General features: G+C 52.9%; 1 protein-coding gene across 1 annotated transcript in view; it reads left to right on the forward strand.

Moving 5' to 3' along the window:
* Window positions 1–16,412, forward strand: part of HYDIN (HYDIN axonemal central pair apparatus protein) — a 281,658-nt gene that overhangs the window by 210,414 nt on the left and 54,832 nt on the right. The window contains exons 31-45 of the mRNA XM_056137053.1: window positions 749–873; window positions 1,227–1,363; window positions 1,559–1,686; window positions 1,800–1,991; window positions 2,290–2,439; window positions 5,265–5,504; window positions 6,158–6,326; window positions 7,264–7,443; window positions 7,825–7,998; window positions 8,959–9,132; window positions 9,723–9,919; window positions 11,471–11,608; window positions 13,237–13,420; window positions 15,565–15,706; window positions 15,817–15,964. Coding sequence (XP_055993028.1) covers window positions 749–873; window positions 1,227–1,363; window positions 1,559–1,686; window positions 1,800–1,991; window positions 2,290–2,439; window positions 5,265–5,504; window positions 6,158–6,326; window positions 7,264–7,443; window positions 7,825–7,998; window positions 8,959–9,132; window positions 9,723–9,919; window positions 11,471–11,608; window positions 13,237–13,420; window positions 15,565–15,706; window positions 15,817–15,964 — 2,478 coding nt within the window. The remainder of the gene's footprint in view (window positions 1–748; window positions 874–1,226; window positions 1,364–1,558; window positions 1,687–1,799; window positions 1,992–2,289; window positions 2,440–5,264; window positions 5,505–6,157; window positions 6,327–7,263; window positions 7,444–7,824; window positions 7,999–8,958; window positions 9,133–9,722; window positions 9,920–11,470; window positions 11,609–13,236; window positions 13,421–15,564; window positions 15,707–15,816; window positions 15,965–16,412) is intronic.

Here is a 16,412-nt window from a genome sequence, read left to right on the forward strand (position 1 = left end):
TCCAAGAGGAGGCGTCCTCTGGGGAGTCTAGCAGTCTAGCTTCTGCTGTGGATCTAGGGGGTGGTTGACGATCAAAAGGCAGCAGCTATCACCACTGGAAACAGTGGGAGTCCCGGAAGATGCGTGGAGGGAGCACAGAAGGGGGTGGTTGGAGAACAGAACCCTCCGGGACCCAGCAGCAGCATTGGGAAGAGGGGACATCAAAAGATTCTGGAACAGTCGAGCTTATATAGTGCCTTCGCCACTGGTGACCTTGGCAAGAGCTAGACGCCCATGTCGCGCACACACCAGCTTCTGTGTGTGCTGTCCTTGAAGGGGCTTTGCACGCGGGAACCTGCCCCATGTGGCTTGAGATTGTTGGGTGCTGATAAGCCCCTCTGAAACCACACTAAATCCCAGAACACGTGACCTCACTAAACCCCTCGCCCCACCCCCAAATGATGAGGTTTCTGGGACTCTCTTCCTCGATGGTTGTGTTTAGAAGAGATGGTTCCCTGGAGAAAGGTCCAGGTGCCGGGGTGCTTGCTTAAGTGTAGGAAGGGTTGTGTATACATCAAAGGAACAGAGAAGGGGTTCACGAAGCTTATGAAGTCAAGTCTCTCCTGTGTGCATGGCCTTGAAGAGTGCCACCACCCATGTGGTGCCCAAAATTCTTTCGTCCTTCTCCATGAACAGACGTGTGCCACTTGGGGGGGAAAGCACCCGTCCACTATGGAATATGACCCTTTGCTCCTGTCTGTTGCTCCAGATAAGTGCTCAGATCCACATGGAAGTGGAGCGGCTGATAGTGCAAGACTATGCCATAGAACACCACAGATCCATCCCAGACCCCACTGAAGACATCAGCCACCGGTGCCACCGCAAACTGTCCAAGTGAGTCACCTATCCATGGGGCTCGAGGTAGGTAAAGAAGGGAGGGTGGCACTGGGTGCTCCCCCATGCCCCGAAACAAGGGCTGACTCTCCAGGAAGGAAATCCTCTCGCCCCATCTGCCCGCTGATGGCATCAAACGCACAAGGCCCATTGCTCTGAGTTGGTGAATGTGCCAGCCTGACTTGCAAATCACACAGGCCCAGGCTGAGCATGTCTTGAGAGAATTCCTGAACAGTGCAAACTTCTGGGATATTCACTGTCTTCCCCTCCTGAGTCGGGGACAAGGCGCTGAAGTAGGCAAAAGCCTCACGCTTTGAAGGCAACTGCTAAGGAGATCTTGTGGGCCGTTTCAGAGTACAGCTGCCAGAGTACATTCTGGACTTCGGCTACATCATCCTCGGGGACGTCCGAACCCACATCATCAAGATCACCAACACCAGTCACTTCCCAGTGTCTTTCCACGCGGACAAACGTGTCCTTCACGATACGGGTAACCTGGCTAACCCCCCTTCCTGCTGCCCTTCGCCACTTGCAGGGCCAGTGTGGAAGTGTCTGCCCCTCTGGGATGAGCTGAGAGAACACAGGCCAGCCCCGGAGTCTCTGGCTGGCCCCAGGTCCAGCACCGGCGGCTGCTCTCCTGGCTCCGCCTCTCTTCCACGAAGTAACCCTGTGTGTCTTGGTCCAGGCTTCAGCACGGAGCTCGACCGGGTCAAGAACCTGCCTTACTGTGAAACAGAAACCTTTGAAGTGCGATTTGACTCCCAAGGGACCACTCACTCGGTGGGGAGCAAGGAAACCCTCCTGCCCATCAAGGTGAGGACTCGGGCTCAGCTTCTGGCTCTGCTTGCGCACCCCCCACCCCAGGAGGCCCCCGACTCTCCCCACCCCCAGGCCGTGTGGTCATTGTGATCTTATGTCTGCCCTAGGTGGTAGGAGGACCCACGGTTTACATTTTACTCCAAGCCAAGGTGCTCATCCCCGCCATGACGCTGTCCTGCGGAAAGGTGGAGTTTGCCGCAATCCAGTGTGGACAGTGCCTCGTGGAGACCATCCAGCTGTCCAACCAGCACCAAGTCCCCTGTGAATGGTTTGTCAGCATCTCTAAGCCTGTGGACAAGGTAAATGAGTGGTGGCCCAGGCACGGCCACCCCACCTCCCTCTCCATTCTGATTTTCGTGTTTCTCCCGATGCTGTCCGCTCCCAAGACTTCCACCACCCACTGAGTAAAATCTAGGTCCTCTGCCTGGCACCCTGGGGCCTGTCAGGGAACACTCTGGGGAACTTCTGCTTCACCTCTTGCCCCTACACCGCCTGACATCTGGGTCTTAGCAGAGGCGAAGGGAAGTCATGTGGAAAATGAAGTGCACTCATTTGCCTTGGAAGACGGTCACTAATTGTCTCCCATCTGTTAACCAGCTGGAGAAGCACATGCCCAAGTACTTAAGACGAAGACTGTGTGCTGAGTTAAAGCCGAAGGCCCGGATCTTTGAGATCCAGCCCACTTCTGGGATCTTGGATCCTTGCGAGAGGTTCAACGTGCAGGTGAAGTTCATGCCCAAAGAGGAGGTGAGCTATCGGGATTGTTTCCCCTGCCCTCCACTCTGCAACTCCCGTGCTCAGTTGGGTCTCTCTGGAAATTTCACATCCTCCGTGCCTCCCACCCTTGCCAAATCTAGGCCTCAGGGGTCTCTGGCAAGGAGGTGCGTGGCCTGCTGGGTAAGAGCAGCAGCTCCCGCATCAGCCCACGGTTCCTAATGCACAGACTCACAGGAGCAGACCTGGTCAGTACATGGCTTTGGCCTCTGCCCTCAGAGCTGGGATGTTCTGGGCAGAACACATGACCTCACTAAACCCTATGTGCTCAGAGCTAAAATGAAAAATAAAATAACATGGCAATCCTGAAATACAGTAAGCTCCAAAAATTCAGGAAAAAAAATCACAAGTTTCAGACCCAAACTGCTCTGACACACAAGCCCCTCAGAACCCATGTGGAATTATTTAGCATTTCTGGGCCTGCTACATTTGCACTTAAAGATTGCAACTACACAACACCCTAATGGCTCTTATCTAATTCTTAAAACTTTTTTTAAAAAATTTGAAAATTTTCAAAAAGATTACAATAATAGAAATACTGCATATTTAGTTACAGGGGCCCTGGCCTGCCGAAAATATAAGGCTATGTACACTGTATGTACTTTAAAAAAAAACTGAATTTAAAAAACTGTGCCTTTAGGATTTCAGGTAAAACATTATCAACCCACAATTGCTACTTTGTAGAGTCATTTTGTAGATTAAATGAATTACTGTGAATAAAACACTGAGCATTATAGCTCTGCATGTTGTCTAATCATTTTAACTATTATTGCAGGGAGTTGTGAAAATAATATAATAGTAAGTACTTCCTGGTAGACAGTCTCCCTGAGTCTCACAAATGTTTCTTTTGTGAATACCATTAACAAAGAACTTGGTGAAAAATAATAAAATCCTCCAACCACAGGAGGGATCTCAAGAGGTTACACTGTAAAGAATTTCATACAAAGCTTAAAGCATTTGGGAGCTGGGTTTTATTTTGGTTTTGTTTTAATCCTTTGTTCTTTTTAACAAAGAAATTTGAGTCTTATAGAATACCCATGCTCCACTTCCCATCTTGCTGCTGGTGGCTTTGCAGAAGAGCTTCAGTCACTGCAACGAGAAAGAGGTGAAGGTGGAGTCTTTGGAAATGACTCTGAAATCAAACCTGTTTCTAGCATGTCAGAACATCCCCCCCTCAACCTCTTTAAATAGAAGAGAATTGGAATAGTTGTCATTACTATCTCCCCAAGATTTGGTATATTTTGCTAAATGAGGGAGCAAATGCAGTTTTTAAAAAATAGGCAGGATGCAAGTGTAGTCCTCACACAGGGAGCAACCCCTGAACATAGAGCCAGGAGTAGCCCCTGAGCACCGACAGGAATGGCCCCAAAACTAAGCAAACACAGTTACACAGATGTCAGGTTGGTGCTGGAGGCAATCTGTATGGGAGAGGAAGTTCTCAGCCCATGACCTGGCAAGCCATCTGACCACAGCCCCTTCCCCATCGAGGCCTGCAGTTCAGAGAACCGGCAAGGACCATACAAAGAACTCTTAGAAGGTTCAGACTATTTTGTTAGGGGCTGGAGCAATAGTGCAGTGGGTAAGGCATTTGCCTTGCACACGGCCAACCTCAGGTTCAATCCACAGCATTTCATATAGTCCCCTGAGCATCTCCAGGAGTAATTCCTGAGTACAGAGCCAGGAGTAACCCCTGAGCATGACCCCCCCAAAAAAACCAAAAATATTTTTATTAGAAAACGAATAAAATGTTTTATAAATATCCATAAAAATCAATAAAAATATAGATGTTTGGGTCATGTGGTGCTGAGCCCACCACTTTCCAGACAACCTCTTAGCCAGTGATTGGTTCTTTTATTGCCTTCAAAAGGTATCTTTCTACATGTGTACACATGTCCTTATACATTCACTCCATCTGATGTTCCCTCCTGGGCTTGGGCTAGGATATCCTACAAATAATGTGAAACCATGCCTCCACACCCACAGATGAACAAGTGGGTCTCTAGTCAAAAGTGCAGAATCCCAGTCTTACCCCAGTGAGCCAAGTCTCTAGACTGGCTCTGCCTTTAACTGGCGTCTGAGGCCAGGGGAGGGTAGTTGGTACCACTAGCCGCTCATGGAACAGACTGTCCCGGCTGATGCCCCCCACCCACCACTTACCTCTGCCCCCAAATAATGGAACTACGCTCATTCGGAATCTCCAAGAGAGGTCGGAGAGATAGTACAGCAGGCAGAGTGTGTGTCTTGCACATGACTGACTGGGTTTGATCCCAGGCACCCCATAGGGTTCCCTCAAGCCTTGCCAGGGGCTCCCTGAGCGCAAAGCCAAGAGTAAGCCCTGAGCATCTCTATGCATGGCACTAAAGAAAATCTCCAAGGGATCTCGAGGATTTGGGTGCAACTAGACTGCTAGTGGGGGGGGGGGGGGGGGCAAATACAGTAGGAGGGCTAAGAAGACTGTTGATCCAGCTTGTGCTGGTGGAGAATGGGGTTTGGTCATACTGGAAAACTGAAGAAATGAGCAGAATGCACTTGTCTCATTGTCCCTACCCAGGAGCCAGGGACCTGGGGCCTTTATACAGCGGGGCACACGGGAGGCTGGAGGATCTGAGCGTGGCACCCCGAGCTTCCCTCTGTGAGGAGGAAGTTGGTCTACCCAGCATGCGGATACAGTCCCATAAAGGGCGTGCATGCAACCACAGGAGAGACCTTCTCTCCTCTTTCTTCTCTCTTCTCTCTATTTTGTTCCCCCATGATTTGCAGACTCACGCAGGAGTTGGCTGTGCTGTCCTGTTTTCCAGAAGTTCTACAGTCAAACCCTGGTGTTCCAGATCGCGCAGAGTTCCCAGAGGCTCACACTGCTGGCGCAGGGCTGGGGCCTCGAGCCACGCTTGGAATTCAGCCCCTCCATCCTGGAGCTGGGGCCCCTGCTGCCTTTCGCCCCTGGAGACGAGATGGAGGTGGTGGTGAAGAATCCCTGCAACTTTCCCATCGAGTTTTACTCCTTAGAATTTGACCAGCAGTACCTGGTAGAAGAGAAGGTAAGCAGAGACCAGCGTCCTCGGCGCTCCTCTCCACAGCCACTGCTGTCATGGGAACCCGCTCCCTTCCACTGGCTCTCTGTCCTTCCTCCCTGCAACCAGTTCCTCATCATCATCATCGTAAGAAGGATCACTTTGGTCGTGCTTCCTGCACCCCCTGCCCTCGACCCACGGTTTGTTGCTGCTTTGTCATCACTATACAATCAAAGCACTAATTGAAAAATGAACGTGTGTTCATGGATAAAATTCTAAGCTAGGAATTGTGTAACAGTGACCATTATATTTAGGTGAGTTTCTTTCAGACCGCATAGATTTGGATCTTTTTTTAAGAAAAATAGACTCTGAAAAAAAAAAGAAAAGAAAAGAAAAGAAAAGAAAAGAAAAAGAAAATAGACTCTGGGGGATCAGAGAGATAGTGCAGTGGGTAGGGAAATTTCCTTCCACGTGTGCAATGCCCAGACTCAGTGGAGCTCAATGAAGACTCTGCCTCTCCATGAATATGAGGTCAAAATGGGAGCCCTGCCTCCCTTCCGAAACCCTTGGGGAGGACCCTGCCTTGGGAACCCAGAGAGTCCTTGCACACACCCAGCATGCCCCCCACCGCCCCCCAGTTAGGACAGGCACCCCAGGAACAGAGCAGCCCCTCCCTGCAGATCCTGCGGATGCTGAAGGGTTACGATGCCTACAACACCCTGCTGCTGCCCCCCCGCCCACCGGGCGAGAAGCTGCCCCCTGAGATCTACGAGTACTACAAGGAGGTGAAGCGCTCCAGGGAGGAGCAGATGAAGATGAAGTACCTGGAGAACCTGGCCCAGGACAACGGTGAGCACTGGGCGGGTGCCCCACTCAACCTGTGCCTGGTGGGTGTTGCCCCTCAGGGAGCCCCAGCTGCATGCCCCGCCCCGCCTCTCACTCCTGAGAACCCCAACCTCTCCTTGTGGCTCCAAGCCCTACTGGGGACAGGGGGCATGGTGTGTGTTGGCAGTGGGCACAGACACTGACATGGGAGGATGGGGGTTTCGGAGAGGGGTCTGTGTGCTAAAGCAAAGACTGGGGTCTCCACGGGGTCTCCACAGAGGGCGCCAGGTTCAGATCTAAAGGATAAAATTTACAGTTGCATTAAAATGAAAAATAAAGAGGCAGGAAGGGATAGTACAGAGGTTTAGGCCTGATCTTGTATGTAGCCTGTCAGGGTTCGATAGCTGGCACCCCATATGGTTTCCGAGCCTCACCAGGAGTGATTCCAGAGCACAGAGCCAGGAATCAGCTCTGAGCACTGCCGGGTGTGACTCAAAAGTCAAAAAGGGAAAAAATATATAAATAACCTAAACAGCTGTGATCCTCTCCTGGCACCATAAATTAAGCCGCCGTTTCCCCCATTTCTTTCTTTGCTCTAAATTTTCTGGAGCCAACTGTAAGAGTAATTTTGGAGGCTTTGTAGGGTTACCATGTAGAAAGGCAGAAAAACTTGGACCCCCAAAGGACTGCGGTTCTCGCTTCCTGTCTTGTATTCTTTCAATGGTTTATTTTTATTTTCTTTTGGGGCACCACCTGGCGGTGCTTGGAGCTTCTTCCTGACTCTGCCCTCGGGGATTGGTCCTGGCGTGCTTGAGGGACCATGTGGGGTGCCGGGGTGGTGCCCGGGTCAACCACATGCAATGCCCAGGATATGGGTCACCAGCTGCATCGCCTCTCCCCCTTCCCCACACATCTCCCGGGCCCCTCTGCCAACTCCCCGCTGTCCTTCACTCCCGGCCAGATGATGATGACTTGCCCTTGTCAGACCACGGCACCTCAGGCAGCACGAAGCGGACGTCCCTCAGCCAGGGCCTGTCGGCCACATCCAACACAGATGAAAGGCACATCGCCATGGTCGATTCCAAAATCTACGCTGAGGAAGAGGACGATGAGGAAAGCTTGGAGAAAATGTTGCTCCAAGGTGAAGGAGCCCTTCCCTGTGTGGGTGGCTTGGCCCCGCTGAGCCGGGGGATGCTCAAGGTCTCTCTGTCTGTAACATGCAGCCTCCGAGCCCTGCCAGGCGCTCCTTATGGAACGGCCTTACTACAGTCCTGCGTCAGACCGTTCCTTCCGGTTGCATTTCCAGTGTAGCTCTTTCCCGCAGGAGACGTTCCCACACACACACACACACGCACGCACGCACGCACGCACGCATGCACGCACTGCTGGATGTGGCCCTAAAACAAAAGACAACCCCAGTACCTGCAAGAGGAATGTCTCTCCTCTCCCTCAGAGCCCATGTCACTGTAGCTGTGGCACACTTGGCCAGTGCAAGCACACAGCTCGGTGCCTTCTGTTGCAGTAGATAAGAACCAGAGTTTGGACAGCCACTCCACAGAGGAAGTCGGCGAAGTGGAGAGCAACCCAGTGAACAAGGCCATCGCCCGCTACCTGGGCATCGACATCTCCCCTGAAGCCCGCATGGCCAAGAACCGAAAGGGCATCGTCATCATTGTCCACGGGACGCCCCTATCAGGTACAACGTGAGCGTTGGGCAGGAAAGCCTCCTTCGTCTGAAATATGTAGAGCAAAACTTATCCCCCAATGCATGAAGTGACCAAGACCGACCTCAGACACGGTGACAGAAGGAACAGGGACGCCCATCCTGATGCTTTCAGTGGTCTATTTTCTTCTTTGGGGGGCACTCCCAGCAGTGTTTGGGGTTTATTCCTGACTCTGTGTTTAGGGATCAGTCCTGGTGGTGCTTACAGGACCACAGAGGATGCCAGGGATGGAACCCAGGTCAGCTGTGTGCAGAGCAAGTGCTGCAACCACTATACTATCACTCTGGTCCCTCCTTCATTTTTTTAATATCCTAATTTATTTGTTTTTTAATTGAATCACCATGAGATACACAGCTACAAAGTTGTTCATGACTGGGGTTCAGTCAGACAATGTTCCAACCCCCATCAGTTCACCAGTACATTTTTATCATCACCAGTGTCCCCAGTTTCCCTCCCGCCATCCCCCACCTCTATGGCAGGTACTTCTCTCTTCTCTCTCTCTCTCTCTCTCTCTCTCTCTCTCTCTCTCTCTCTCTCTCACACACACACACACACACACACACACACACACACACTCTGTGTGTCTGTCTCTGTCTCTGTCTCTCACACACACGCATACACATACTCTGTGTATGTCTGTCTGTCTCTCTCACACACACACACACACTCTGTCGGTGGCTCTGTGTGTCTGTGTGTCTGTTCTCTGTTTCTGTCTCTCTCTCACACACACATATACATATACTCTGTGTGTCTGTGTGTGTCTGTCTGTCTCCCCCCCCCCCCCAGCTCCTCCTCCTCCTCAGCGGCTGCTCACAGCCCCAGGCGAGACCTGGAACAGAGCCCTTGCAGAGACCCCCATCCTAGAGGGTGCCCGCCCGGGCCTCTGAGCAAATGAGAGCCTTGGAGCTGACACCCTGGAGCTTTCTCTACAGGCAAGACAGCCACGGCCATCAGCCTGGCCAAGTACTACAACGCGGCCTGCCTGAACATCGACTCCATCATGTTGGAGGCCATCTGCGACAGCAGCAGCTTCCCGGGCATCCGGGCCCGTGAGCTCTGCATCCGGGCCGCTATTGAGCAGGCCTTGAAGGAAGGAGAGGAGTCGGGTAGGTGCCCCGGCCCCAGGCTCTGTGTGTGTGTCTGTCTGGTCAGCTCCGCTCTTCTCTCTTGCTCCCCCTGAGTCATGCACAGCCCAGTGGACAGCGAACTTGGGCTGCCCTCTCCACCCGGGCTTCCTGTGAGAGGAAGGGAAGCGCCTGGGCAGCAGCCCAGCATGGGGGGTTTGGGAGAGTCACAGGAGGAAAGTAGCTCCGAAGGGCCTAAAGGCAGAACTGGTCATGGGAGAATACTGGCAAGGGAGTAGCCTCGTTCCCACGGGAGGGAGCCGGGAGCAGGGGAACTTCAAAGTGAGAGTTCCAAGCCTCCTAGTCAGAAGAAGCCTGTGTGGCTCCTCTCCGAGAGGAGCACTGATGGTGGAGGGTACTCAGGCCCTGCAGAGTGCGAGAGCAGCCGCCCCGCGTCCTGGGAGACACGTGGATGCAGAATGCAGTGACTAGAGCGGTGTCCGCTAGAGGCTGGGGTGTGTCAGGCAGGGGTGAGGGCAGAAAGGAACCTGGAGGCATGTGGGCCACGACGGTCGCTGCATGCTTCTGTCCCCACCGTGGCCTCTCACACCAGCCGGCTCTCTCGCCCTTAGCCCAGGAGGCTGCGTCGGGGCAAACGCGGCTGAGCAGCGAGACCCTGGGCAAGTTGACGTCAGAAACCATACTGGCGGCGCTGGACGGCAAGCCAGGCAAGACCTTGCGCGGGAGCGTGCCTCTCAACAAGGGCAAGGTCGACAGCCACGGCTCGGGCTCCCAGAAGCAGCACCACATGCACTCCGACACCCCGCAGGTATGCCCCGTCCCCTCTGCGCCTTTGTGTCTCGGACACGGGGGTGACTGTGGGCTGGAGGCGGCGGGTGAAAGAAGCCCCGCGACGGCCGCACGAAGCCTCCTGCCCGGAGAGCTGAGCACTCGCTGAGTGAAACGTGCCACCCCAAGCACCTGCGCGGTACCAGGAGCCCTGTGGGGAAGCGCAGCTCCCTCTGACTCAGCCCAACAGCAGGGGAAGCTGAGGATAGAACCCCAACAGGGGCCAGGGCCGTGGGGCTCCAGGGCACTTCGGAGAGTCATCGTGAAGAAGTCAGAGAAACCCCCGTGGCAGAGCAGTGGACGGCTTGGGGACCGACCGGACGAGACAGGGTGTAGCAAGTGTGGGCATCTAGGGGCTGTGAAGGAAATGGAGAGCACTGGAGTTGTTAGAGGAGCAAACCCAGGGTCGAGAAAGTGTCTCCTCAGAAGGGGAGAGTCGAGGCGCAAGCAGATGTTTCTGGACACTGAAGGGCGGTACACCCATGAAGGTCTGAGTGGAGAGTCCGCCCGTGAGAGACTGTGGGGGTAGTTCACCCCTGAGGGACTGAGAGGGTAGTCCACCCGTAAGGGTCTGAGAGGGCAGTCCACCCGTGAGGACTGAAGGGGCAGTGGATGAGGCAGGAAGGGGGGGGGGGGTGGGGAGATCAGCACAGCTCCTGGGAGTGGGCAGAGGGGACATGAGTGCCACTGGTACCTTAAACAGATTAGTGCCCTACTTACTGACAGGGATCTAAGTCAGGATGGGGATTTTCCTGTTTGTTTTGATGTCGTCTTAAAAGGCATTATTCTCACAGTCAGCAGGTAAAGACACGCACCAGACGCAGGTTCAATCCCCAACACCCCATAGGATTCCTGGAGCCCCGCCAGGAGTGAACTCTGAGCACAGTCAGGGTGACCCAAAAAATATAATAAAAAATTAACTTCAGACCTTTTATCTGCATAAAACAAGCAAACTGCTTCTTCCCATAACTCTCAGAAGAAAATCAGAATCCTCGCCTGGGGCATGTGGGCCAATGCACCAAGGCTGATTACCGTGACTGACCTGGCTATATCGATCCCGCCCATGCTCCCCACCCCAGCACACACCTGAGGGGGTGGGGGTTACTGCTCCCTCGGAGGGGACTCCTGCACCCACATCCCCTGAAGTGCTGTTCTCCACCTGCCACAGCCTGGGCCATTTCTGCCTCGTTCGCCGGGGCACTCAGAACCACTGAACTAATGTCGCCATTTGTGGGTGCAGGTGTTGCTTCTGTCTCCGCCATTTGAGCACAAGGACTCGGGACAGCGCAGACCCCATTTTGTCTGTCATTGTACTCCTGGTACTTAGTAGGTGCTCAGTAAAAATCCGAGGGGTGGATGAACAAAGACCCACATTTGGGTCTGTCCGTACCCCTGAGTTCCCACTGGAAACTTGCAGCAGCTGTTTGAGGAAGATATTTCCTCACACAGAGAGAGGGCTGTGGTGTCCCCAGGGTCACCTAGCTTGGGGGGCCAGACTGGATTCAACGACCTGCTCCTTCTTCCCCCACAGATCTCCTCCAGCCCCCTCCCATTAGGCCCCACACAGCGCCGACTCAGCGTCAGCACCAGCATCGGTGGTGAAACGGGGCTCATGAGCTGCGTGCTCCCGGAGGAGCTGTTTGTCCAGATCCTGTCCGATCGCCTCGAGGTGCGTGCTCCCCAGGGCCAGAGCCCTAGACTAGGCCCCTGCCACTCAGGACCCCGGGGTCTTGGCGAGGAAGGGTGCTGGCTCAACGGTCACTGGCTCGACTCTAGAAGGCCACGTCCGTTCTGTGCCCACCTCAGCCTGCCGCCGCCAGCTCCCTGCCTTTGTGAAAGAGCAACGAGTGAGTCTCCAGGCTCCACACCCACTCTGGGGACAGCCCTGGTGTGGGATATACAGACTTTTAAGGCAGAGGTCTCGTAAGTTTGAACTGAATGTTACTCAAGGTAGTGTATTTTGTGGTTACATCAGAAGGGCAGATGATGAGGTCCACGGTCGAGGGCCTTGCTTATGTCAGGCCCTGGGTTTGATCCTTGATACTGTGTGGACCCCTGAGCACTACTGGGGGAGTGGGAACAATATAAATCCATCATAATAAAGAAAGAAGCATACAATCAATTGGTCTGAAAAGCACAATTACAGTTCTACACAAAAGGTGTATGGGATGGAACACACATAGTGCAGAGGCCCAGGTCAGTCGTCGCTTTGACTGGCAGTCTAGTTCTCTGAAGTTTTCTTCAGGTTGCTCTGATTATTTGACACTGACATGCTGCTTTTAAAGCCAGATACACAGCAGCTGTTTGCACTCGAGAGAATGGTTTATGCATGGGCGTTGGGTTAACAAAACCAAGCTCGGAGGCTTTGCGATTGGCCAGACAGCTCTTGCTGGACTTTGGCTATGTTTGTGGAGTTCTTGCTGGGGCCAGCCCTCCCTCCGCAGGACAGCTGACTCTCAGCCTGGTTGCCAATTTAACATGTTGATGTTGGCCTGGAGTTTCTGCTAGTTAAATCACATTCAAATGCGAGCCACTGGGGGTCCGCACATGTTGAACAGAACAAAGATGGACGTTGAGGTTCCCAGAGAGGAGGGGCAGCTCCTGTGTGTGTGGGGTGGGGGGGGTTCCTGCTGCTGTGGGGTGTTCTCATATATGGGGGGGCTGTTGCAGGCAACCAAATTGAAAGCCGAGAACCTGGCAAAACTTAACATCTACCATGAGCTGAGGGAGCCAGGAACTAGACCTGCGTCTGTGTCCTGATTTCCCAGCCCCTGCCTCAGCAACTCTGGAGTCGCCGTCACTGTGCTCCCCTGGACGGGCTCCCAGGCTCCATAATCCAAACTGCAGCCCCACTAAAAAAGGGGCCGATGGCACAGCGGGCACTGCCCTGGATGCCAGTTGTCCTACATACGAGAATTCCTGTTATCCTCTGAGTGGAAATGATATATCCTCTGGGGGGGTGCCTGCTGATCTGACAGTTTGAGGACCAGTCAGGCAGTTTTCTCTTCCTCTTGTTTTGCAATGACACTGTGATTGCAGGAAGAGCTTAAGGGCAACTCATCAGGCAGCAGGCCCTGGGCAGAGCCCGGCACGGCACAGGCCACTCAGCTCACTTCCCTGCAGAACGGGGGGCTATGCCAGTCTCTGGCAAGATGGGGCTGGCTGACTGTACCTGCAGGACGGGACTGGCTGACTGTCCCTGCAGGACAGGGCTGGCCGACTATCCCTGCATGACAGGACTGTGCTGACTATCCCTGCAGGACAGGGCTGTGCTGACTCTGCTCTCCCTGCTTTCAGCTGAGCGACTGCTACCGAGGGGTGGTGTTTGACAGCCTGGAGACCCTCTTCTCTCGCAACATGACAAGCACCCTCCACTCCCTGCTGAAGGCCATTGGCAACCGGGAGCACATCTACCTGCTCAACATGGCCCAGGACTACATGGTCATGAAGGCACAGGAGAAAGCCAAGAAAGAGCAAGAAGGCAAAGCCCCACTCTGCCTGGCTCTCCCTGACTCGCCCAGAGCCATTATTATAGGGGGGTGGGGGTAGGAGGTACTCATGGTGGTGTTGGGGGATGATGTGGAGCTGGGGACCAAATTGGGGCTCCCACACGCAGACAGATACTCCAGCCCTCTGAGCTGGATCCCTGGCCCTGACCCTCCCTCTCAGCAGAGCTTCTGGGGCCAGTGACCATGTACCTCAGGGCTGGGAGCCCTGAGAACTTCGAGACAGCCAACAGTAAAGGTAGTCTTTTTTTTTCTTCTTAAATTTTTATTAGTGAAACACCATGAGGTACAGTTGTAGACTTACAAATTTTTGTGCTTGGGTTTCAGTTATACAATGATTGAATACCCATCCCTCCATCAGTGCCCATTCTCCACCACCACCAGTCCCAGTATCCCTCCCTCCCCCCATCCCCCCATCCCACCTTACCTCTGTGGCAGGGCATTGCCTTTTGTTATCTTTCTCATTTTGAGTGCTGTGGTTTGCAAAAGAGACATTGAGTGGCAATCTTGTTCGGTCTATAGTCTACTCTCATCACGCATTTCCCATCCTGAGAGGAACCTCCCAACACCCTTTATTTGTTGCTCCCTTCTCTATCTGAGCTGCCTTTTCCCCTAGCGTGTGCGGTTGTCCTCAAAGCCATGGAGTAATCCTCCCAGTACTTATCTCGGCTATTCTAGGGTGTTAGTCTCCTATTTTGTTACTTTATGTTCCCCAGATGAATGCAATCTTTCTATGTCTGTCCCTTTCTTTCTGATTCATTTCGTTTAGCATGATACTTTCCATGTAGTACCACTTGTATATGAATTTTATGACTTCATCTTTTCTAACAGCTGCATAGTACTACATTGTGTAGATGTACCAAAGTTTCTTTAACCAGTCATCTGTTCTCGAGCATTCAGGTTTTTTCCAGATTCTAACTATTGTAAAGAATGCTGCAATGAACAAACAAGTGCAGATGTCACTTAGACTATACTTTTTTGCCTCTCTGGGATATATTCCCAGGAGTGGTATTGCTGGGTCAAATGAGAGCTCAATTTCTAATTTTTTGAGGATTGTCCATACTGTTTTCCAAAAGGGCTGAACCAGTCGGCATTCCCACCAGCAGTGAAGAAGAGTCCCTTTCTCGCCACATCCACGCCAACACCGGTTGCTTTTGGTCTTTTGGATGTGGGCCAGTCTCTGTGGTGTGAAATATCTCATAGTTGTTTTGAGCTGCATTTCCCTGATGATTAATGATGTAGAGCATTTTCTCATGTGCCTTTTAGCCATTCGGATTTCTTCTTTGAGAAAGTTTCTGTTCATTTTGTCGCCCTATTTTTTGATGGGGTTGGTTGTTTGCTTCTTGTGGAGTTCAACCAGTACTTTGTATATCCTTGATATCAACCCCTTGTCGGATGTGTATTTGGCGAATATCCTTTCCCATTCTGTAGACTGTCTTTGTATTTTGGTCACTGTTTCTTTTGAGGTGCAGAAGCTTCTTAGTTTAAGATAGTCCCATTTGTCTATCTCTGTTTTCACTTGATTGGCCAGTGCCATCTTTGAAGATATCATTAGCTTCAATGTCATGGAGGGTTTTGCCAACTTTGTCTTCAAACTTTGTCTTCTATACCTTATGGATTCCGGTCTGATGTTGAAGTCTTTAATCCATTTTGATCTTACTTTTGTACTGGGTGTTAGGGACAGATCTGAGCCCACTTTTTTGCATGTAGCTGTCCAGTTTTGCCAGCACAATTTGTTAAAGAGGCTTTCCTTGCTCCACTTCACATTTCTTGCCCCCTTATCGAAGATTAGATGATCATATGCTTGGGGGGAGATGTCAGTATATTCAACCCTGTTCCATTGGTCTGCAGTTCTTGCCAGTAAAGGCAGTCTTTTCCCCGCCTTCAATGAAAATATTCATGTCATCATAAAATTTTTAAAATACAGGTGGAATGCAATGGGGATATACAGATCTGACCACATCAAGGACCTTGCTTTGGAGCCAGACAGATGCAGAAAGTCCCTGCCCAGACAGGCGACCAGTGTTCACAGACCCTCTGCACCTGTGCGGATCGAGCTCTGGGATACTGGGGACCCATAGCCCAGCCCACATTCATGCCTGCCTTCCACCCCCTGCAGAGAACAAGCGCAGGGAGGAGCTGGAGAAGGAGAAGGAGCGGCTACGCACGATGGATGAGGACGAGTACGATGCCCTGACGGAGGAGGAGAAGATGATCTTCAACAGGGAGGTGCAGCAGGCACTCCGGGAGAGGAAGAAAAGGTGGGCGCCGGGCCAGGCCAGCTCCAGGGAAATGGGCTGCCCCTGGGAGGCGCAGGGAGAGGCTGCGGGGCGAGGAGGGGTGCGCGGACTCTTTCTCTCCTTTGATTCAGAGAGCTGGAGAGGCTGGCAAAGGAGCAGCAGGAGAAGAAGCTACAGCAGGAGCTGGAGCGGCAAAAGGAAGAAGACGAGCTCAGGCGGAAGATCAAAAAGCCCAAGATGGGGAAGGAGGAGGTGCAGCCCAAGAAGTCACATGCCACGGTCAGTTCCAGGTACCGCCCCCTGCTGGGGGCACCCTGCCGCAGCACACTGGCCTCACCCCATGCGACCTTGAGCTGGAGCAGCCCTGAGGGATCGCTGCTCCCCATGGTCCCTGTGCTTGGGGCCCGCCATCCTGCCACCCATGGTGCGACAGATACACAGAGGGCAGAGACCCCAGGGAGTGACCTCTCCCCTCTCCCCACTGCTGTAACCAAGAGGGACCCAGAAACCGGTGCCTAGTGCCCGGCCACAGTGGAGAAAGATGCTCACAAGTGTCTGTGACCGCTCCCGCCCCAGTGCCTGGATAAGAATCAGACACGGCCAAGAGTTACCATGGCCAGACCAGAGCGATAGTTACCGTGACCAGACCAGAGCAATAGGACCGTGGGTCGGGCATTTACCCTGCACCCAATCAGTACGGTGCCCAGAGTCTGCCAGGAGTCAGCCA

The sequence above is a fragment of the Sorex fumeus genome, unplaced genomic scaffold (genome assembly GCF_029834395.1).
Source record: "Sorex fumeus unplaced genomic scaffold, SorFum_2.1 ptg000122l, whole genome shotgun sequence".
Lineage (NCBI taxonomy): Eukaryota > Metazoa > Chordata > Mammalia > Eulipotyphla > Soricidae > Sorex > Sorex fumeus.